At 41.1% G+C, this 23,778-nt stretch overlaps 1 protein-coding gene across 2 annotated transcripts in view; it reads left to right on the top strand.

The window, feature by feature from the left end:
- ARHGDIA (Rho GDP dissociation inhibitor alpha) overlaps positions 1–7,419 on the top strand; it is a 51,392-nt gene extending 43,973 nt beyond the window's left edge. For both annotated transcript variants that reach the window (XM_053705858.1, XM_053705866.1), the window contains exon 6: positions 6,069–7,419. In XM_053705858.1, coding sequence (XP_053561833.1) covers positions 6,069–6,268 — 200 coding nt within the window. In that variant the 3' untranslated portion in view covers positions 6,269–7,419. The remainder of the gene's footprint in view (positions 1–6,068) is intronic.
- The last annotated feature ends 16,359 nt before the right edge of the window (positions 7,420–23,778 follow it).

Raw genomic sequence — 23,778 nt, forward strand, 5'->3', positions numbered from 1 at the left:
GCAGGCACTCCAGTACCAGCGCTGGTTTTGCGTGCTTGTGCACGATTTCCCCATAGACATCAATGGGGAGAGCCAGCTAAAAAAAAGCCTAACACCTGCAATAAAGCAGCGTAAAGCTCCGTAACGCAGCCCCATTGATTCCTATGGGGAAAGAAAATTTATATTTAAACCTAACACCCTAACATAAACCTGAGTCTAAACACCCCTAATCTGCCATCCGACACCTACATTATATTTATTAACCCCTAATCTGCCGCCCCGTCATCGCCGACACCTACATTAAACTTATTAACCCCTAATCTGCCGCCACTATACTAAAGTTAACCCCTAACACTCACTAACTTTAATGTAATTATAATCTAAATAAAACCTGTTAATAACTAAATAATTCCTATTTAAAACTAAATACATACATACCTGTAAAATAAGATAGCTACAATATAACTAATAGTTACATTGTAGCTATCTTAGGTTTTATTTTTACTTCACAGGCAAGTTTGTATTTATTTTAACTAGGTAGACTAGTTAGTAAATAGTTATTAACTATTTACTAGCTACCTAGTCAAAATAAATACAAAGTTACCTGTAAAATAAAACCTAACCTGTCTTACACTAACACCTAACATTACACTACAATTAAATAAGTTACATTAATTAAATACAATTAACCAAATTACACAAAATAAAAAAGAAATGATCAAATATTTAAACTAATTACACCTAATCTAATAGCCCTATCAAATAAAAAAGCCCCCCCCCCCCCCCCAGATTAAAAAAAAAACCCCTAGCCTGAACTGCCAATAGCCCTTAAAAGAGCCTTTTGCGGGACATTGCCCCAAAGAAATCAGCTCTTTTACCTGTAAAAAAAAAAATACAAACAACCCCCCCAACAGTAAAACCCACCACCCACACAACAACCCCCCCCCCCCCCAAATAAAATCCTATCTAAAAAACCTAATTGCCCTGAAAAAGGCATTTGTATGGGCATTGCCTTTAAAAGGGCATTTAGCTCTTTTTCCGCCCAAACCCTAATCTAAAAATAAAACCCCACCCAATAAACCCTTAAGTTTTTTTTTTTTAAGGGTTTATTGGGTGTGTTTTATTTTTAGATTAGGGTTTGGGCGGAAAAAGAGCTAAATGTCCTTTTTAAGGGCAATGCCCATACAAATGCCTTTTTCAGGGCAATGGGGAGCTTAGGTTTTTTAGATAGGATTTTATTTGGGGGGGGGGTTTGTTTGTATTTTTTTTTTTTTTTACAGGTAAAAGAGCTAATTTCTTTGGGGCAATGCCCCGCAAAAGGTCCTTTTAAGGGCTATTGGCAGTTTAGTTTTTTTTTCGGGGGGGGGGGGGTTATTTTGATAGGGCTATTAGACTAGGTGTAATTAGTTTAAATATTTGATCATTCCTTGTTTTGTGTAATGTAGTTAATTGTATTTAATGTAATTGATTTAATTGTAGTGTAATGTTAGTGTAAGACAGGTTAGGTTTTATTTCACAGGTAACTTTGTATTTATTTTGACTAGGTAGCTAGTAAAAAGTTAATAACTATTTAATAATTGGTCTACCTAGTTAAAATAAATACAAACTTGCCTGTGAAATAAAAATAAAACCTAAGATAGCTACAATATAACTATTAGTTGTATTGTAGCTAGCTTAGGGTTTATTTTACAGGTAAGTAATTTTAAATAGGAATTATTTAGTTATTAATAGTATGTTTTATTTAGATTTATTATAATTACATTCAAGTTAGTGGGTGTTTAGGGTTAGGTTTGGGGGTTAATAACTTTAGTACGTTGGGGGGCGGCAGATTAGGGGTTAATAACAGTAAAGTAGGTTGCGGCGATTTTAGGGACAGATTGGGGTTAATAATATTTAACTAGTGTTTACGGTGCGGGAGTACGGCGGTTTAGGGGTTAATGTTTGTTATAGTGTCGGCGATGTCTGAAGCGGCAGATTAGGGTTTTGCTACGATGAGTTTTGTTACGGCGTTGCAGCATAAAACCCATAACTACTGACTTTCAGCTTATGGTATGGATCTTGACGGTATAGGCTGTACCACTCACTTTTTGGCCTTCCAGGCAGACTCGCAATACCGGTGAAAAGGAATTCCCATTGAAAAAGGACTTTTGGAAAGCTGCGGTAGTTACGTTGCGTTACAGACAAAAAAGTGTGCGGTACAGCTATACCTGCAAGGCTCTTAATACCAGCGGTAGTGAAAAAGAGCCTTAACGCTGCTTTTTCACTCATACCGCAAAACTCGTAATCTAGCCGAATGTGTTCACGCCCAAGAAGTTGAGCTTTAGCACAACACAATACTAAATGCAAGTCAATAGATAAGTCAGTCATGTGATCAGGGGGCTGTCAGAAGATGCTTAGATAAAAGGTAATCACATAGGTAAAAAGTATATTAATAAAACTGTGTTGGTTATGTAAAACTGGGGAATGGGTAATAAAGGGATTATCTATTTTAAAACGATAAAAATTCTATTGAAGACTGTGTCTTTTTAAGTATTTATTAAATGTGCAGCTATTTAGTTTTCTTATGTGACTGACTGAGACAATGACACGCATGAACATTTGCTATTCCTGTTTAGACTATTTCTGGTGTTGCCAGGCAGAATAACAAACAGGTTTTACTACTCTGCGGCTGGAGTAACGGTAACCATTACACTAGACACTCACTACATTCTAACAGCGGCTGCATTATTGTCATTGTACTCATCTCTACCTAATTGTGCCATTTCACTTGTGGCTCAGCAAATCTGTAGCCTGACTGGCAGCACCTAATAATAAATGCTGACTTGCTCTGCTGGCAGCAAAGGTTTTATGTATTAAAAAAAACAAAAAACTATTGATAACATTTTGCTGCTCAGTGATCACTTTATTACACTGCTACATGCAAACGGACTTGAACGAGGAGGCCAAATGTAATAAACCTTTCTTCTGTTAAGTGTGATCAGTCCACGGGTCATCATTACTTTTGGGATATTAACTGCTCCCCTACAGGAAGTGCAAGAGGATTCACCCAGCAGAGCTGCATATAGCTCCTCCCCTCTACGTCACTCCCAGTCATTCTCTTGCACCCAGCAACTAGATAGGTCGTGTGAGAGGACTATGGTGATTATACTTAGTTTTATATCTTCAATCAAAAGTTTGTTATTTTAAAATAGCACCGGAGTGTGTTATTACCTCTCTGGCGGAGTTTGAGGAAGAATCTACCAGAGTTTTGCTATGATTTTAGCCGGAGTAGTTAAGATCATATTGCTGTTCTCGGCCATCTGAGGAGTGAGGTAAACTTCAGATCAGGGGACAGCGGGCAGATGAATCTGCATAGAGGTATGTAGCAGTTTTTATTTTCTGACAATGGAATTGATGAGAAAATCCTGCCATACCGATATAATGTCATGTATGTATACTTTACACTTCAGTATTCTGGGAGAATGGTACTTCACTAGAATTACACTGTAAGAAAGACATAAAGCTGTTTAATAACTAGAGATTATGTTTAACGTTTTTGCTGGAATGTAAAATCGTTTTCATTTGCTGAGGTACTGAGTGAATAAATGTTTGGGCACCATTTTTCCACTTGGCAGTTGCTTAAATCTGTTTTTTCTGTCAGTTTCTGTTCTCCCTCACTGCTGTGTGTGTGGGGGAGGGGCGCTTTTACTATGCATCAAATATTTCAGTCAGCAACTCATTGTATTCCCTGCATGATCTGGTTCATCTCTACAGAGCTCAGGGGTCTTCAAAACTTATTTTGAGGGAGGTAATTTCTCTCAGCAGAGCTGTGAGAATTATAGTTTGACTGAAATAAAAACTTTTATTCTGTAATTTGTTTCCTGCTTTCAGAAATTGTTATCTTTGCTAATGGGATTAAACCTTTGCTAAAGTTGTGTTGTTTACAAGGATTGAGGCTATAACTGTTTCAATTTATTAATTTTTAACTGTCATAGATCTTCTGTGCTTCTTAAAGGCACAGTACGTTTTAATATTATTCTATTTGAATTGTATTTCCAAGTTGCAAGTTTATTTGCTAGTGTGTTAAACATGTCTGATTCAGAGGATGATACTTTTTCCAAATTTTACAAATTTGACACCTTTGCTTCATCGGAGGCTATTTTTGGGAGAGAGGTTCTTCAGGCAGTGGTTCCTTCTGTATAAAGAGTCTGCCTATCCCTCCCGTCATCCGTGTACTTTTGCTTTGGTATTGGTATCCCACAAGTAATGATGACCCGTGGACTGATCACACTTAACAGAAGAAAACATAATTTATGCTTACCTGATAAATTCCTTTCTTCTGTAGTGTGATCAGTCCACGGCCCGCCCTGTTTTTAAGGCAGGTAAATATTTTTTAATTTATACTCCAGTCACCACTTCACCCTTGGCTTTTCCTTTCTCGTTGGTCCTTGGTCGAATGACTGGGAGTGACGTAGAGGGGAGGAGCTATATGCAGCTCTGCTGGGTGAATCCTCTTGCACTTCCTGTAGGGGAGCAGTTAATATCCCAAAAGTAATGATGACCCGTGGACTGATCACACTACAGAAGAAAGGAATTTATCAGGTAAGCATAAATTATGTTTTTTTATTTTTTTATTACAAAAAGTATCTATCAACCTAAATTTTAAAAAGTAGTTTATTTTTATTTTACCCTTCAATGTATTTTTAAAAACTGATGAGGTAATTTACTAAATCTGCGTTTTTTTCTTTCCAATGGCATGGAGAGTCCACTATTCCATGCATTACTGTTAGAAATTCAGCTCCTAGCCACCAGGAGGGGGCAAAGACACCCCAGCAAAACTTAAAGGGACACTGAAACCACATTTTTTCTTTTGTAATTCAGAAAGAGCATGCAATTTTAAGCAACTTTCTAATTTACTCCTATTATTTTTCTTCGTTCACTTGCTTTCATTATTTGAAAAAGAAGGCATCTAAACTTTTTTTGGTTTCAGTACTCTGGACAGCACTTTTTTTATTGGTGGATGAATTTATCCACCAATCAGCAAGGACAACCCAGGTTGTTCACCAAAAATGGGCCGGCATCTAAACTTACATTCTTGCATTTCAAATAAAGATACCAAGAGAATTAAGAAAATGTGATAATAGGAGTAAATTAGAAAGTTGCTTAAAATTTCATGCTGAATCTGAATCACAAAAGAAAATTTTTGGGTACAGTGTCCCTTTAAGTATTCCTCCCACTTCCCATAATCCCCCAGTCATTCTTTGCCTTCCTGGCACGGAGGAGTGTGAAGGTAGTGCTATGAAGAAATATTGAACTAAGTCCTTTAATGGGTAGTTTCCCTTTCAAGACAGGACTGGGTGTACGGCTGCATGACACAGTTCTGAGTGAACGTTGTGGTTATGTCCATATCAGCCAGTAAACAACTCTAGTATTAGTTGTGAATAAATATGCATTTTCTGTGGGTTTGTGTCATTTAAAACCTATTTAGCTTTGACTTTTTCATACAAAATGTTTAATTTACATAGATAGAAAACAGCATGTAATACATTTAAATGCAAAATGACATGTTTATATGTGACCTATTATGCTGAAAGTTCCTTTATTTGCAGTGAGATTATGCGGAGCTGAGTGCCTGTGGCCGCCCACGAAAAAAAAATTTTTGTCAATAGTGTCCTCTTAGCCAATAGCGTGCTAGCATAATGCCATTTTGGACCGCATGGCTATTGGATAAGAGGTGAAAACGTCGCCTTATTGGGGGGGGGGGGGGGGGGAGCGTTTTGTCGTGGGTGGCCTGGAAGCGCTCAGCTTTGCATAAACTTTTTTTTATTCTTCATGACTGAAAATCCCCATTTATTTGTAGCACTGGTAAATCCTAGCGTATCAAAAATGCTAGGATTTACCATCACTTGTCTTTAGTGGCCCCTTTTTCAATACCTCCGTAGAACATTAATAAAGACATTAAAGGGTCTAAACAAAAAAAAAGTAAATTAAAAATCTACTTTTTAATTATAGGTGTATGTAATAGGTAGCTTTAGTGGATGAACACCTTTTAATTAATGTTGTAAGGATTTATGTATGTTGCATTCTCCTGATTTGTCATTTTATTGCAGTGGACAAGACGGACTACATGGTTGGAAGTTATGGTCCTCGTGTGGACGAATACGAGTTTCTTACTCCAATAGAAGAGACCCCCAAGGGCATGCTAGCCAGAGGTTGTTACCACATGAAGTCTTTGTTCACTGATGATGACAAAACCAAACATCTCTCCTGGGACTGGAACCTGAACATCAGCAAAGAATGGAAGAACTAAGGTGCCTCCCAGAGCAGCCTCCCTGGGGTCCTAATGATTCTGCTCCTCCCATTCTCTGAAGTGCTGCCAGCTCAAGTTCCATCTCTGTACCATGTGCTGTCTCCCCCATGATTCTCCCAACCCTAAAAATGCCAAGTGGGATTATAACATTTCTGCCTTGCCCAGCTCTGCCTTCCCGTTACTTGTACTGCAGGAGACCTGGGAGGAGAGAGCCACTTTGTGTGCAGGTTCCTCCTTTACTCAGAGAAGAGCTCCAGCTGAGAAATCACAGCCACTATGAGCAGGGAAATTCTTGACTGCACTCTCCTCCAGTAAGCTTCATCCCAAATTCTGACATCGCCTTCCGTTCCTGCTCATATTAAAATGTTTTTTATTTACCCCCTCCCTTTTCTTATAACCATGTTGCCTTAATAATTGCATCTGTTGCAGGAGGCTCAATATTGCTCATAAAATTCCTCTATGTAGAAGGGCCCACCAGATGGGAGTACCTGCCCTTTGCAGTATCTCCTGAGTTGATCCACCTGTGCGTTCTCAGCTGCCCTTGTTCTCGAGGGTGAATTAGTGAAGTTGCCCTTTAATGGCACTTACCTATGTGCATACTACTCCCAGCACAGATTGTGTAGGACCAATCTAAAACAAATGCATTTTCTGTCAGCCCCACCCTTTAGGGGTACTAAGGAGCTGGAATGGCCAGTTTTTTTATGTGCTTTATTATTTGATGTGCCACTTTATTCTATTGCACCTCTAGGCTAAAGTTGGCCTGCATGATAACACCTTAAAGGGTTTAGTATGGGAAGCACTGTACCGTTGCTAGAACTGACATCTGAATGTGGAGTCCTGACCTGACAGGGCTGCCTTATACCCAGGAGAATGTAATAAGGGTGTGCTGGGTTTTCCATATTTATTGCCTTGATAGGTCTTCACAGGAAGAGTTCCTCCTCTGCTCGTACTCCTGAGTTCACCATTCCACAATGGGGAAACCGTGTATTTGGAGAGTCTGGGGTGTAGGGAAGGGGTGGTCTCCCTGCCCACAGAATTGTTTTGTTTTTTTGTATTTGGTTTGTCTGTACCCTGTTCTCCAGCCAGATTAGCATGATAGCGATTGTCATCTGCTTTCCTTTTTATGAGAAATAAAGTATTCCAACTGGCTACATATTGCTTCTTGCTTGGCTTTTGCTGCCTTTGTCACAACCGCTGTACTACATGCTGACTGCTAATATTACTGAAGGATTGGGTAACTGTGGCAGTTAAAAATAAGGTTTCTGATGAAGTTTAACTGAAACTTACACAACACTTATGAGGAACAACTATTTATCAGATAGCAGAATTAGCAGCTAGTTCTCTGGAATGATCTGACCTGTCACTTATGCTTGTATGTAGGAACCCCCTGGGGTTATGTAGAGCTGAGTTGTCCCTTTATGACTGGACAGCTGTGTTTGCTGCCGCCCTCACAATCTATACCTCTGTTTACAATGTCCACAGAAGAATGAATTTCACACCTAGTTAGTGTCCATTGCAGAATCTCAAATTATTTGTAAATCTGCCCTAAATTTATTTCATATGGGCAGTCTTTTTTTTTTTTTTTTTTTTCTTTTTTTTTACTGCACTTGGGCTCTAGAGTTTATAAATACAATCCCTAAAGCAACCCATTAAAGAGACACTAAATGCAAAAAAATTTCTTTCACGATTCAGGTAGAGCATAACATTCCAATTATAATCTAATTTGCTTCATTCTTCAGATATCCTTTGCTGAAAAAATAGCAATGCACAAGGGTGAGCCAATCACATGAGGCATCTATGTGCAGCGTCCAATCGGCAGCTACTGAGCCTATCTAGATATGCTTTTCAGCAAAGGATATTGAGAGAATGAAGCAAAATAGATAATAGAAATTAGAAATATGTTTAAAATTGCATGCTCTTTCTAAATCATGTAAGAAAGAAAAAATGGGTTTCATGTCGCTTTTAAAATGAGGGCTGGGGGTTATGCCTCTGGAATAAAGCAATTGCTCTTAGCAAACTGGTATTTTCACAGAAACTTAACCCTAAGTTTACTTGCAGTGTTTTGCTATACAGAGCTGCGTGCATGAGAGGGCTGGAACACACCTGGTGTCAGCCAACAAGTTTGTTGAATAGTGCTATGTCAGCAGAGCTCCTCTACCCTCTCATACAGTTGTAAGAATTTCACAGTTCATGGAAAATGCTGCATGAATTTAAATCATGGACAATTCATTTTGACTCTAGTAGCCCTTTAATCTTGCCTCAGTGAACTAAGTAGGCATTTATTGCTTTTCAGTTCCTTATCAGATCTACCTGCTGAGACTATTTAGGCACAGATATGCAGCAGGGTTATGCTTATGAAGTCTGTAGTGTGCACCTTTTTAGTTACAAAACTGGAAACCACACAAATGTCAGTCAAAAATGGGGTAAAATAAACAATGAACATATATGGCAGAGTTTGTTTGGTAATTGTGTAGCAAAATAAAAATCTGTGTGTTCTCTCTTTAAAGGGTTAAAAAGTGTGATTTTATTAAAGTTTTTATTAGATTGAAAATGCCCCCCATTTTCCAAATTTAGCAACCCAAACTGCTTTGTTGCACTTGATGATATACAAGTATGACCATACAATGTCCTAATGTACGTAGCTTGGGCTCTATATGGCATAAGTGTCTACAATAATAATATATACATAATGCTCAAGTTATGTGCACACTTCTGAGCCCACATAGATATGCTGTCATGGAAACAAACCAAGTTACAATAAAGGATAAGAGAAGAAAGGAAATTTGATAACCGCATTATATTAGAGCATGCAATTTTAAAGCACTTTCCATCTCAGGGTTCTTCAAACCACGGTCAGGACACATTACTAGGTTGCAACACCATGTTTACTGGATCGTGACTTGTGTGTTTTTATATTTTACAGCACTTTCAAGTTTAACTACAATTAGGGCTAAAGTAAGCACATATTTCCTTAATATGAGGAGAGTCCACAGCTTCATTCCTTGTGGGAAATACAGAACCTGGCCACCAGGAGGAGGCAATGACACCCCAGCCAAAGTCTTAAATACCTCCCCCACTTACCTCATCCCCCAGTCATTCTTTGCCTTTTGTCACAGGAGATTGGAAAAGTGTCATAAGATACGGAGTAGTTTCTTGTGGAGGGTATCTACCCTTCGGAATGGGACTGGAGTTTTAAAGGGACAGTTCACCCAAAAACTTTCTCCCCTTTAAATTATTCCCAATGATCCTTTTTACCTGCTAGTGTATTAAATTGGTTGCAAGTAGCTCCTTTACTCATATTTCAGCATTTGAAATGGCTGATTTAGCTTGTGGTTTCCCAACCTATACTGAAAGTTTTGATACTGGCGTATACGCTATTGACAAGCCTAAGTAAACACAGCCAGCAGAAGAGATTACACCCTCAGTGGGGGGCATGATAGTTAAGTAATAAAATGATAATTTTCCATTGTTCTCTCTATGTATTGAGCTTTGGTGTTCCAGACAAATATAAGATAAGGAAGCTAGTGTGTGTACATAAAAGTGATAACATAATGAGATCTGATATTACCTGAAGCTCAACCCATTGTTATAGGCTGTGGTTTCAAAGCACAAAACCAGCTACTTCAGATACACAAATCCGAAAATGCAATTTCTCAAATATTTTATACTCTGCAGTTGGTATAACAAGTCATTTAAAATACATTTATGGAAAAACAATTTTACAGTGTACTGTCCCTTGTCAGCGCCTCAGTGAGAGCATTGATGAATGTTAGTCTGGAGATGCAGGGAGAGTCTTTCTGCGAACCCATCCAGACTCGTATTAACAGCTCCTAAGCAATCAGTGTTGACAAGTTTTACTGCCTGCTTTTTTTCACTCAAGTCCATGTCAGGAGCGATGCTACAAGACTGTCAAACTTGAGGGGCTGTGTTTCTGTTCCACAGCATAGATTCCAGAAACATTGTTTCATTTCTTTTATTTTTTTTTTATACATATGATAACGCAAGAAGACAGGGTCACAGTGTGACTCCTTTTATCTAAATTTAATCAAGGGTTAATGTTTCCGGAAGGGGATTATTGAACAGGGGAGATTAATCACATATTGTAAATATTGTGTTTATGCTGTGACATGAGATGAGGCTCAGGCAGATGTTGAAGCATACAGATTTAGGCTTGGCATGCTTTTAGCTGTACCAGGGGCAGTCCTGCATGGTGCACCACGTGACCGGGTGTGGTCTCACCGATTTCCTCTCCTTCCTGACCGTGTGGTTTTTACGTAGACAAAGCAGTTTCTCTGTTGGGCCTGGGTCATAGGAAGTGGTGAGTGCTCCAGCCATTGGGGGTATAAAGGTGCCATTTATCTTTTCTATTGTCCTATTGATAAGCGCAAGCTATGGAGGACTCTGTTAGAGGGTACTCCCTCTTTACCTAAATCTAATGCCTGTCTATATTGTGAGGAGGCCACGGTATACCCGTATTCTCAATTATGTTCCACGTGCCTTGATAAAGTAATTATATCAATCGAATATGTTTAGTACTACTTAGCCGTGCACCTCTAAAGAGTCTCCGTCCCGTGAGGTGCGCACCCTACAGTAATCTCCTAATACACATGCAGCTTCCCGTAGCACTCCTAATCCTCCGTCTGGAGGGGCCCTTTTACCCCAAGACTTTACTGAACAGTTACAAAAGGCAGTGTCTGCGGCCTTTAGTGCTTTACCTCGCCCTGCTAAGCACAATCGAAAGGTCAAATATTGCTATCCTTCCCAGGGATCATCTACTAGCTTATTGGATTTATCTGATACAAGAATATCTGCTGATGAAGACACCTGATACTTCTGCTGCCTCTAAGCTTCCAGCTGCGGAGGGACCAGACTTTAGATTTAGGATTGAACACTTACGCGTTCTGCTAAAGGAAGTTTTGGTTACTTTAAAGGTTCCAGAACCTAAATTACCTGTGAAACCTTGTATTCCTAAATTAGATAAGGTCTACAAGGACAGGGTTGTACCACAGACTTTCCCGGTTACTGTAAAGATGGCGAACATTATTAAGAATGAATGGGAAAGGCTCGGTTCTTTTTCCCCTTTTAAGAAACTATTTGTGGTTCCGGACTCTCAATTGGAGTTGTGGGGTTCCGTCCCTAAGGTGGATGGCGCTATCTCCACACTTGCTAAGCGCACTTCTATCCCACTTGAGGATGGTTTGTTGTTTAAGGAGCCCATGGATAAGAAGCTGGAAACTCCATTAAGAAAGATGTTTCAGCATACGGGATATTTCAACCGGCAGCAGCTGTTGCTGCGGTTGCTAGAGCTGCTACCTACTAGTGCTCCTTATCTGAGTTGATCGAGGTGGAGGGTTGACATTAAATTACTGTCTTGGAAGGTTCTTTTTCTACTGGCTATTGCCTTGGCACGCACAGTATCTGAGATGGCTGCTTTGCAATGTGAGCCCCCTTACCTAGTATTCCATGCTGATAAGGCTGTTCTTTGTACTGGGTTAGGTTTTCTTCCTAAGGTTTCAGATCGCAACATCAATCAGGAGATTATGGTTTCTTCCTTGTGTCCTAATCCTTCATAATTTAGATGTGGTTCGGGCCTTGAAGTTCTATCTCCAGGCTACAAAGGAGTTTAGACAGACTTCTTCTTTGTTTGTTGTCTATTCTGGGGAGCGTAAGGGTCAGAATGCCTCGTCTACTTCCTTGTCTTTTTGGTTAAGGAGCATTATTCGCTTAGCTTATGAGACAGTGGATTAAGGCTCATTCAACTAGAGCTGTGGCTTCCTCTTAGGCCTTTAAGAATGAGGCTTCTATGGATCAGATTTGTAGGGTGGCTACCTGGTCTTCCTTACATACCTTTTCAAAATTTTACAAGTTTGACGTTTTTGCTTCAGCTGAAGCAACTTTTGGGAGAGAGGTTTTGCAGGTTGTGGTGCCCTCAGAATAGGGTCCGCCTTGCTTTTTACCCTCCCGTTTCATTCACTGTCCTCTAGAGCTTTGGGTATGTTTCCCACAAGTAAGGAATGAAGCCACGGACTCTCCTCATATTAAGAAGGAAAACATAAATTATGCTTACCAGATAATTTCCTTTCCTTCTGGATGAGGGAGAGTCCACGGCCCCCATCCGTATTCTTTGTTGGGCGGACCTAAATTTTTGTTTTGTTCTTCTGGCACCATTTATACACTGATATTTATCCTACTGTTCCTTGTTCCCTTGGCAGAATGACTGGGGGATGAGGGAAGTGGGGGAGGGATTTAAGCCTTTGGCTGGGGTGTCTTTGCCTCCTCCTGGTGGCCAGGTTCTGTATTTCCCACAAGTAAGGAATGAAGCCGTGTACTCACCTCATACAGAAGGAAAGGAAATTATCTGGCAAGCATAATTTATGTTTTTAGCCACTTTGCCAAAAATGACAGCTATCTTGTACATTTCAGAATTTTTGAGACAAAGCATAAAATAGGTTCTACCAGAATCTTGAAAGATTAATTTTTACTTTGTAGAGCAAAAAATGAATTGTTCTTACAGCATTGTAATGTTGGCACCATTGATCCTGCAATTTTGTTTAACTTCTGCATTAAATTCAGAATTAAACTTACATGTGTCTGAATCATGAAAGGTTAAACAACTTTCTGATTTACTTCTATTATCTAATTTGCTTTGTTCTCTTGGTGTATGCTTTGTTAAAGCATACCTAGGTAGGCTTAAGAGCAGCAAAACATTATTAGGGTTAGCAGCTGAGAGGTGTCTGCACATATGTGCCCTTGTCATTGGCTCACCAGAAGTGTTAAGCTAGCTTCTAGTAGTGAATTGCTGCTCCTTCATCAAAGGATACCAAGGGAATGAAGCAACATTTGATAATAGAAGTAAATGGGAAAATTGTTAAATTTGTGCTTTATTTGAATCCTAAAAAAACACATTTGGGTTTCGTGTCCCTGAGGAGCTGCAGAGACTTGCTGGTCTAAATCAGACTTGGCCAGTGAGCTAATTGGCAGATGCAATACCCTGCCAATACTAAAGGTAATTGTTCAGCAATTAAGTCATAGTAAACCTTCCCCTTTGTATTAAGAGATCCAGAATACTAAACTTTTTATATATTAGATGGAGTTTAATTAATCAGTTATAGTAAATGCGCTATAACTTACTTTTTAATGGTGAGCTTACTTTTTAATACAGATATTGTGATATTTTCCAGTCAGCTTTTCTTCTTAAAGACACAATGAGTTAATTGATCATCTTCATTACTTATGGGATATTCACTTCCTGGTCAGCAGGAAGAGGCAAAGAGCACCACAGCAGAGCTGTTAATAGCTCCTCCCCTCCCTCCCACTCCAGTCATTCTCTTTGCCTACGTTAGTGATAGGAGCAGGTAAAGTGAGGTGTTAGTTTAGATTCTTCAATCAAGAGTTTTTTTATTTTATGAATAGTGCCAGAGAGTGCTACTTTGTTCTGGGGTGTAGTCTTGGTCCATATCAGTCTCTACAGTAGAGTTTTGTGGCTTTAGAGCTATGGGAACTTGTGGGACATAATTCTCACTGCGCCTCACATTTTCAGCTGCCCCATTTCCTTCAGCCTGAGATTCTTTCTGACTCAGCATGACTTTATCTCTCAGGCCAATGTGAGGGAGAGGACCTCTCAGTCTTGGGAACTGCCCTACTGCCAGGCAGTGTTTGAGGTAAGTGATACCTTTTCTGGGATTTAAGGAGTCTAAGTGTTTAACTTAGCACTATGGCACATAAGGGGTTAATGGGAAGCCTTATTTATGTGGGGACAGTGTCAGACTTTCAGAATAAAAGTCTTATTTGGGCAGTGATTTGGTGCGGGCAGTGATTTGGTGCAGGCATTGGGGCTGGAGTTATGTTGCTAATTGTATTTCTTTTACAAGATATGACGAGTCCATGGATTTCATCCTTATGCAATTACGCCTCCTGGTCAGCAGGAAGTGGCAAAAAGCACCACAACAGAGCTGTGTGTGTGTGTGTATATATATATATATATATATATATATATATATATATATATATATATATATATATATATATATATATATATATATATATATATATATATATATATATATATATATATATATATCCTCCCTTCCCTCCCCCTCCAGTCATTCTCTTTGCCCGTGTTAGTGATAGGAAGAGGTAAAGTGAGGTGTTAGTTTAGATTCTTCAATCAAGAGTTTATTATTTTTTCTGTAGTGCCTATGTGTGCTACTTTCTTAGGGTGTCTAAACCAGATCAGTCTCTTCAGTTATCAAAAGAGAAGAATCTGGTGGCTTCAAAGCATTGGGAACTGGAGGGTCCATATTCTCTCTGTGCCTCCCATTGATGTGTGCTGCCCTTCAGATAATGGTCTTAGCATGTGGTAACTAAGACCCTCTGTCTCCACAGATCTTCAGGAGGATACTGCAGGACCTCTTGGTTGTGGGACTAATTAAGCGGTTACCCAGCTTCCAGGTATGTGCAGCCGTTTTGTCTCTGGGGCTGGAAGTTTATCTCAGATGGTGGGCTGTATTGGTACCCCTGACTCTCAAACTGAACTCTGAGGTAAAACATAGGGAGTTTACAGTTTGTTGGGGTAAGATCGCATAGTGGGGCTGCGAAGTTGGATGGGCTCCTGATGCGATTGTTGGTGGCTGTTTTATGACGCTGGGGTTTTGTTTTGATGGTATTTAATCTGTGCTGGCAAATACAAGTACTGCTTTATTAGAAGCATGTGTGTGTGTTAGGTGCACTGACGATCGTTGTTCTCCGGGACTTTTCAGAGACGGGGCTTCCTTTGCGCGATTCAGACCAGATGTATCTGAAGCCGCGCACTTGTCTCTCACGGAGTGTTGAATAAGGACGTTACTCTCAGCGCTTGTCTGGACCGCATGGTGTAACTTTGAGCAAGCGGTCGACACCGTTAGAGAGTTTGTGCACTATCTGTGTCAGTAGCGTGGGGGCAGGTAGGCGCCGCAGTAGCGCTGTTACAGGGTGCTCTGCTGGCTAAAGTTTTTTTTTCTTTTTCAATTACAAGGGGTACTGTGTGTTTTACTGATACAAATTCATTGATGCAAATGTGGAGCCTCCTGTTACTTTTTGCCCTCCTTGTACAGAAAGGACTTTACAGTTCAGGGATAACATTTTCTTTAATAAAAGTTTGTCTGTAGCGGATGCTGCTCAGGATGCTGAAGAGGTTCAGAATATGCAGCAGCTGTCCCCCCAAGTGTCACAGCCAATACCACTCTCTCAGGCAACGCAAAGTACAACAGCGTCTGCTTCTTTCACTCTGCAGGATATGGCTGCAGTTATGTCATCAACTCTTACAGAAGTTTTATCTAAGTTGCCAGGGTTACAAGGCAAACGCAGCAGGACAGAGACTCATGTAGTCCCTGCGACTTCTGATGCTTTAATGGCTATCTCCGATGTACCTTCCCAGGGTTCTGATTTGGGGGGTAGGGAGATCCTGTCTGAGGGGGAACTGTCTGATCAAGGTAGTGCTTTGCCCCCGACAGAATCGGAGCTCATGTCTTTTAGATTTAAACTTGAACACCTCCGCCTTTTACTGCTTGAGGTTTTATTGATTCTGGATGACTGTTACTCTATTGTGGTCCCACCAGAGAAATTAAGTAAAATGGACAAGTACTTAGAGGTACCTTCTTATTCAGATGTATTTCCGGTTCCCAAGAGAATTTCGTAAATTATTACTAGGGAATGGGAAAGAACGGGTATACCGTTCTCCCCTCCCCCTATTTTTAAGAAGATGTACCCTATAAGCTGACTCCGTTCGGGACTCTTGGCAGACTATCCCTAAGGTGGAGGGAGCTATCTCTACTCTGGCTAAGCGTATGACTATCCCTATAGAGGACAGTTGTGCTTTCAAAGACCCTATGGATAAAAAGCTGGAGGATCTTCTAAAAAGGATATATGTCCATCAAGGATTTATTTTACAACCAACGGCATGCATTGTAACCGTCACAACTGCGGCTGCCTCTTTTGGTTTGACGCCTTAGAGTCTCTAAAGACTCCTTTAGAGGAAATAATGGATAGAATTAAGGCCCTTAAGTTGGCAAATTCTTTTATTACCGATGCTGTCTTTCAGATCACCAAATTGGCAGCTAAGAATTCAGGATTTTCCATTTTAGCGCGCAGAGCCTTATGGTTAAAATCTTGGTCTGCGGATGTGTCCTCTAAATCGAAACATTTGACTATTCCCTTTAAGGGAAAGACCCTATTTGGGCCTGATTTGAAAGAAATTATTTCTGATATTACGGGAGGTAAGGATCATCTCCTTCCTCAAGACAAAACATCTAAGCAAAAGGGACGACAGAGTAATTTTCGTAATTTCAAAGGAGTCCCATCCTCCTCTGTCACCAAGCAGGAAGGGAACTTCTCTCAATCCAAAGCCGTCTGGAGACCTAACCAGGCTTGAACAAGGGTAAACAGCCCAAGAAGCCTGTTGTTGCTCCCAAGACAGCATGAAGGGGCGGCCCCCGATCCTGGACCGGATCTAGTAGGGGGCAGACTTTCTCTCTTCATCCAGGCTTGGGTAAGAGATGTTCAGGATCCCTGGACACTGGATATAGTGTCTCAGGGTTATCAGCGTTCAAAAATTCCTTCCCAAGGGGAAGGTTCCTTCTTTCACGATTGTCTGTAGACCAGATAAAAAAAAAAAGAGGCGTTCTTACGTTGTGTAAAAGACCTCTCTACCATGGGAGTAATTTGTCCCGTTCCTGTACAGGGGCAGGGGTTTTACTCAAATCTTTTTGTGGTTCCCAAAAAAGAGGGAACGTTCCGACCTATTTTAGATCTACAGAGTCTAAACAAGTTTCTCATCTTTCAAGATGGATACTATTCGGACAATTCTTCCATTTATCCAGGAGGGTCAATATGAGACTACCGTGGACTTAAAGGATGCATATCTACACATTCCTATCCACAGAGATCATCACCAGTTCCTGAGGTTTGCCTTTCTGGACAAACATTTTCAGTTTGTAGCCCTTCCTTTCGGGTTGGCCACGGCACCCAGGATCTTCACGAAGGTTCTGGGGTCTCTGCTGGCGGTTCTCAGACCGCGGGGCATTGCAGTGGCGCCTTATCTAGATGATATTCTGATCCAGGCATCGTCTTATCAGCTGACAAAGTCTCATACCGACGTTGTCGTCTCCTTTCTAAGGACTCACGGGTGGAAAGTGAATCTAGGAAAGAGTTCCTTAATTTCACAGACGAGGGTTCCTTTCCTAGGAACTCTGATAGACACTGTATCCATGAAAATCTTTTTAACGGAGGTCAGAAAGTTAAAAATTCTGAATACATGCCGATCCCTTCAGTCCAATCCTCGGCCATCAGTGGCTCAGTGCATGGAGGTAATTGGATTGATGGTGGCGGCCATGGACATCATTCCGTTTCCTCGTTTTCATCTCAGACCGCTGCAACTGAGCATGCTCAGGCAGTGGAATGGAGATTATGCAAATTTGTCTCCTCAGATAGATCTGGATCAGGAGACAAGAGACTCTCTTCTTTGGAGGTTTTCGCTGGATCATCTGTCCCAAGGGACGTGCTTCCGCAGGACCCTCATGGGTGATAGTGACGACGGACGCCAGTCTACTAGGCTGGGGTGCGGTCTGGAATTCCCTAAAAGCTCAGGGGGTGTGGACTCGGTCGGAGTATCAGCTTCCAATCAATATTCTGGAATTAAGAGCAATATTCAATGCGCTTCAGGCTTGGCCTCAGTTGGCTTCGGCTAAATTCATCCGATTTCACTCAGACAACATCACGACTGTGGCTTACATCAATCATCAGGGAGGAACGAGGAGTTCCTTAGCGATGACAGGAGTATCCAAGATAATTTGGTGGGCGGAGGCTCACTCTTATCTGTCAGCAATCTACATCCCAGGAGTGGACAACTGGGAAGCGGACTTTTTAAGCAGACAGACTTTTCATCCGGAGGAGTGGGAACTCCATCCGGAGGTCTTTGCCACCCTGATTCTCAGATGGGGCAGACCAGAATTGGATCTAATGGCGTCTCGTCAGAATGCCAAGCTTCCAAGATACGGATCCAGGTCACGGGATCCTCAGGCCGAACTGATAGATGCCTTGGCGGTGCCTTGGTCATTCAACCTAGCTTATGTGTTTCCACCGTTTGCTCTCCTTCCCCGGGTGATTGCACGGATCAAACAGGAGAGCGTTTCTGTGATTCTATTAGCGCCTGCGTGGCCTTGCAGGACTTGGTACGCCGATCTGGTGGACATGTCCTCTCTGCCCCCGTGGAAGCTTTCATTGTAGCAGGACCTTCATTCAGGGACCCTTCCATCATCCAAATCTAGTTTCTCTGCAGCTGACTGCTTGGAGATTAAACGCTTGATTTCATCCAAGCGGGGGTTCTCTGATTCGGTCATTGATACTTTGATTCAGGCACGTAAGCCTGTCACTAGAAGGATTTATTATAAGATATGGCGTAAATATCTTTATTGGTGCGACTCCAAGGGCTACTCATGGAGTAGAGTTAGGATTCCCAGGATTTTATCTTTTCTCCAAGAAGGATTGGAGAAAGGGTTGTCAGCAAGTTCCTTAAAGGGACAAATTTCTGCTTTGTCGATTTTACTACACAAGCGTTTGGCAGATGTTCCAGACATTCAGTCTTTTTGTCAGGCTCTGACTATAATCAAGCCTGTGTTTAGACCAATTGCCCCACCCTGGAGTTTGAATTTAGTTCTTAATGTTCTTCAAGGGGTTCCGTTTGAACCTATGCATTTCATAGATATTAAAGGGACAGTCTAGTATAAATTAAACTTTCATTATTCAGATAGGACTTTTAATTTTAATCAACTTTCCAATTTACTTTTATCATCAAATTTGCTTTTTTTTCTCTTGGTATTCTTAGTTTAAACTAAACATAGGTAGGCTCATATGCTAATTTCTAAGCCTTTGAGGGCTGCCTCTTATCACATGCTTTTTAAATCTCTTTTCAACACAAAGAGACAGAAAGTACACATGGGCCATATAGATAACACTGTGTTCAGGCACAGGGGGTTATTTAAGATTTAGCACAAAGCAATCCAAAATTTAAGACAATAGATAATAAACAGTCAGTCATGTGATCAGGGGGCTGGAAGAAGGTTCCTAGATACAAGGTAATCACAGAGGTAAAAAGTATATTAATATAACTGTTGGTTATGCAAAACTGCGGAATGGGTAATAAAGGGATTATCTATCTTTTAAAACGATAACAATTCTTTGGTAGACTGTCCCTTTAAGTTATTATCTTGGAAAGTTTTTTTTTTGGTTGCTACTACTTCTGCTCGTAGAGTTTCTGAGCTGTCGGCTTTACAATGTGATTCTCCTTATCTTATTTTTCATTTTGATAAGGTGGTGTTGCGTACCAAACCTGGTTTCCTTCCTAAGGTTGTTTCTAATAAGAATATTAATCAGGAAATTGTTGTTCCTTCCTTGTGTCCTAATCCTCCTTAGAAGGAACGTCTGTTACATAATCTGGATGTAATCCGTGCCTTGAAGTTTTACTTGCAGGTGACTAAGGATTTTCGTCAGACATCTTCATTATTTGTTGTTTTTGATGGAAAACGTAGGGGTCAGAAAGCTACGGCTACCTCTTTCTTTTTGGCTGAAGAGTATCATCCGTGTTGCATATGAGACTGCTGGACAGCAGCCTCCAGAACGAATTACGGCCCATTCCACTAGGGCTGTGGTTTCCTCATGGACATTTAAAAATAATGCTTCTGTTGAACAGATTTGCAAGGCTGCAACTAAGTCGTCTTTCACACTTTTTCCAAATTTTCCAAATTTGATACTTTTGCCTCGTCTGAGGCTGTTTTTGGGAGAAAGGTTATTCAAGCAGTGGTGCCTTCCATTTAGGTTCCTGTCTTGTCTCTCCCTTTCATCCGTGTCCTATAGCTTTGGTATTGTATCCCATAAGTAAGAATGAAATCTGTGGACTCGTCATATCTTGTAAAAGAAAAGGAAATTTATGCTTACCTGATAAATTTATTTATTTTACGATATGACGAGTCCACGGCCCACCCTGTCAATTTCTACGACAGGTCTTTATTTTTGTTAAACTTCAGTCACCTCTGCACCTTTTGGCTTTTCCTTTCTCTTCCTAACTTCGGTCGAATGACTGGAGGGAAGGGAGGAGTTATTTATACAGCTCTGCTGTGGTGCTCTTTGCCACTTCCTGCTGACCAGGAGGCGTAATCCCATAAGTAAGGATGAAATCAGAGGACTCGTCATATCGTAAAAGAAATAAATTTATCAGGTAAGCATAAATTTCATTTTTTACTACAATGGAGGTTTCACTTTAGTTTTTTCTCTAAGAGGGAAACATAGACTTGCAGCACGCCCACGAAGGGCGGGACTTCCTGATTTTTGGCGCCTCTGCTTGTAGCACTATTTCCAAGCAGTTGCAGGACTTCAGATGTGCTGTACTGGGGTTTTCTGGGTTAGAGCAGCATGTAGACACCTTTCATGTGCTTTTAGCACAGATGCGTTCCTAGTCCGGTTTTTCTGGCAGACTGCAGTAACAGATCGTTGTCTTCTGGGATCCGGTAGCATTGGTTAAGGTAGGAGCCCCTCAGCAGGTTGCTGTGGTGCAGAGGTTTAATTATTACTTTTTTTTTACCATTTTATTGCTACAGCAAAATTGGCAGTTTGTCAAGAGAGAGAAAAACAGTTTAAATTTAAAGAGACAGTAACGTGTTTTGATAATTTTATTTTATTGCTATTCCCAGTATTTTTTCTGCTCAATATGAATATTTTATGTGAAAAGATGGATCAAGATGAGGTGCAAGCTGTTACATGTGCTTTATGTCTTGATGCAAATGTTGAACCACCAATCCCTTTCTGTCCTACATGTATAGAAAGGACTGTGAATTTTAGGGATAAACTTTTTGCTGAGCCAATCTCCTCTCAGACAGATGTTGTCCAAGAGTCCTCTGATGAGGGTCAATTTCTGCATCAACTTTCTCCCCAAGTGTCCCAAAAATTATCGCCCTCACCAGCAGTGCCCTGCACGTCTACTATAGTTCCTTTTGGAATTTCACTACAGGACATAGTTTCTCTTATGTCTACTACTATCTCTGATGCTTTGTCTGCCTTTCCAATATTGCAGGGTCATCGCAAGAGAGAGTCCATTTCTGCAGTTAGCGAGGTTTCTGATGCTGTTGTAGCTATCTCAGAAGTCTCTTCTCTCAGATCTGAGGAAGAGATTCCTGCTCTAGCATCTGAAGGAGAAATCTCAGATTTGGAGGAGGTGTTACCTTTGACGGACTCAGAAGTGGTATCTTTCAGGTTTAAACTGGAACATCTTCGTCTTTTGCTTAGAGAGGTTTTAATTACCCTAGATGATAGTGACTCCACAGCGATGGTTGTCCCTCCAAAGTCTAGCAAATTAGACAGATATTATGAGGTACCTTCCTTTACAGATGTTTTTACAGTTCCTAAGAAGGTCTCTGAAATTATTAATAGAGAATGGGAGAGACCTGGTATTCCTTTCTCTCCTATCTTCAAGAAGATGTTTTGCTATAGCTGATTCAGTTAAAGAGGTTTGGCAAACTGTTCCTATGGTAGAAGGAGCTGTTTCAACCTTGGCTAAGAGAACTGCTATCCCTATAGAGGATAGCAGTGCCTTTAAAGATCCAATGGACAAAAAATTAGAGGGTCTACTCAAGAAGATTTATGTACACCAGGGTATGCAGTGGCAACCGGCGGTCTGTATAACTACCATTACGAGTGCGGCAGCCTACTGGTTTGATGACCTGACTGATGCCCTCAGGAGAGAAATTCCCCTGGACGAGATCCAGGACAGGATAAAAGCTCTTAAACTAGCTAATGCATTTATCTCGGATGCCACCTTTTAAGTTATTAAGTTGGGGGCCAAAATGTCAAGCTTCTCTATCTTGGCTCGCAGGGCCTTATGGCTGAAACCTTGGTCTGCAGACGTTTCATCTAAGTCAAAGCTTCTAGCTGTTCCTTACAGGGGAAGGACCTTGTTTGGCCTAGGTAAGGGTCACCTTCTCCCTCAGGATAAGAAGAATATACAAAAAGGAAGATAAAGCAATTTTCGTTCCTTTCGAAACTTCAAGGGATTCTCTTCCTCTTATTCCTCAAATAAGGAGGAACATGCTAAATCTACTTGGCGACCCGCCCAATCTTGGAACAAGGGTAAGCAGTCTAAGAAGGCGGCCAATGATTCCAAGAAAGCATGAAGGTTATGCCCCCGATCCGGGACAGGATCTGGTAGGGGGCAGACTTTCTTTTTTCGCATAGGCATGGGTTCAGGACATTCAGGATCCCTGGGCTATAGAAATAATGTCTCAGGGATACAATCTGGAATTCAAGATTTGTCCTCCCAGGGGCAGGTTTCTAATTTCAAGGTTATCTGCAGACCAGACTAAGAGAGAGGCGTTCTTAAATTGTGTAGAAGACCTCTTAGCTCTGGGAGTGATCGTTCCCGTTCCACCTCAAGTTCAAGGTATGGGATTCTATTCCAATCTGTTTGTGGTTCCCAAGAAAGAAGGAACCTTCAGACCAATTCTAGACCTCAAGAGTCTAAACAAGTTTCTCAGAGTACCGTCCTGCAAGATGGAAACTATTCGTTCCATCCTTCCCTTTATCCAGGAGGGTCAATTTATGACAACAGTAGATTTAAAGGATGCGTACCTGCATGTTCCCATTCACAGGGATCATCACAAGCTCTTAAGGTTTGCCTTTCTAGACAAGCATTTCCAGTTTATGGTTCTTCCTTTCGGTCTGGCCACGGCTCCCAGAATCTTCACACTTCTTGCGGTGCTTCTTCAAGAGGCATTGCGGTGGCGCCGTATCTGGACGATATTCTAGTTCAGGCGCTGTCCTTTCATCTAGCAAAATTACACACGGACCTGGTAGTGGCTTTCCTAAGGTCACATGGGTGAAAGGTGAATCTAGAAAAGAGCTCTTTAGTTCCTCATACAAGAGTGACCTTTCTAGGGACCATCATAGACTCTCTGTCTATGAAGATTTTTCTGACAGAAGTCAGGCAATTAAAGATTATCGATACTTGTCGAGCTCTGCAATCTTCTCGTCCTTCAATGGCCCAGTGCATGGAGTTAATAGGTCTAATGGTAGCGGCAATGGACATCGTCCCATTTACTCGCTTTCATCTCAGAGCTCTGCAGTTGGACATGCTCAAACAATGGAACGGAAAGTATTTGGACTTGTCCCTTCAACTTCTATTGGCACAGGAGACAAAGGAGTCTCCTTCTTTGGTGGTTGTCTCTAGACCATCTCTCCCAGGGAACGAGTTTTTCGCAGACCCTCCTGGGAGGTGTTGACAACAGATACCAGCCTGCTGGGCTTGGGAGCAGTTTGGGGCTCCCAAAGGGCTCAGGGGATATGGTCTCTGACAGTTTTTTTTGCCCATAAACATTCTGGAACAGAGTGATCTACAATGCTCTCCTGGCCTCAACTAGCTTTGGTTCAATTTATCAGGTTCCAGTCGGACAACATAACGTCAGTGGCATAAATCAATCATCAGGGAGGAA

Source organism: Bombina bombina, chromosome 1, assembly GCF_027579735.1.
Source record: "Bombina bombina isolate aBomBom1 chromosome 1, aBomBom1.pri, whole genome shotgun sequence".
Lineage (NCBI taxonomy): Eukaryota > Metazoa > Chordata > Amphibia > Anura > Bombinatoridae > Bombina > Bombina bombina.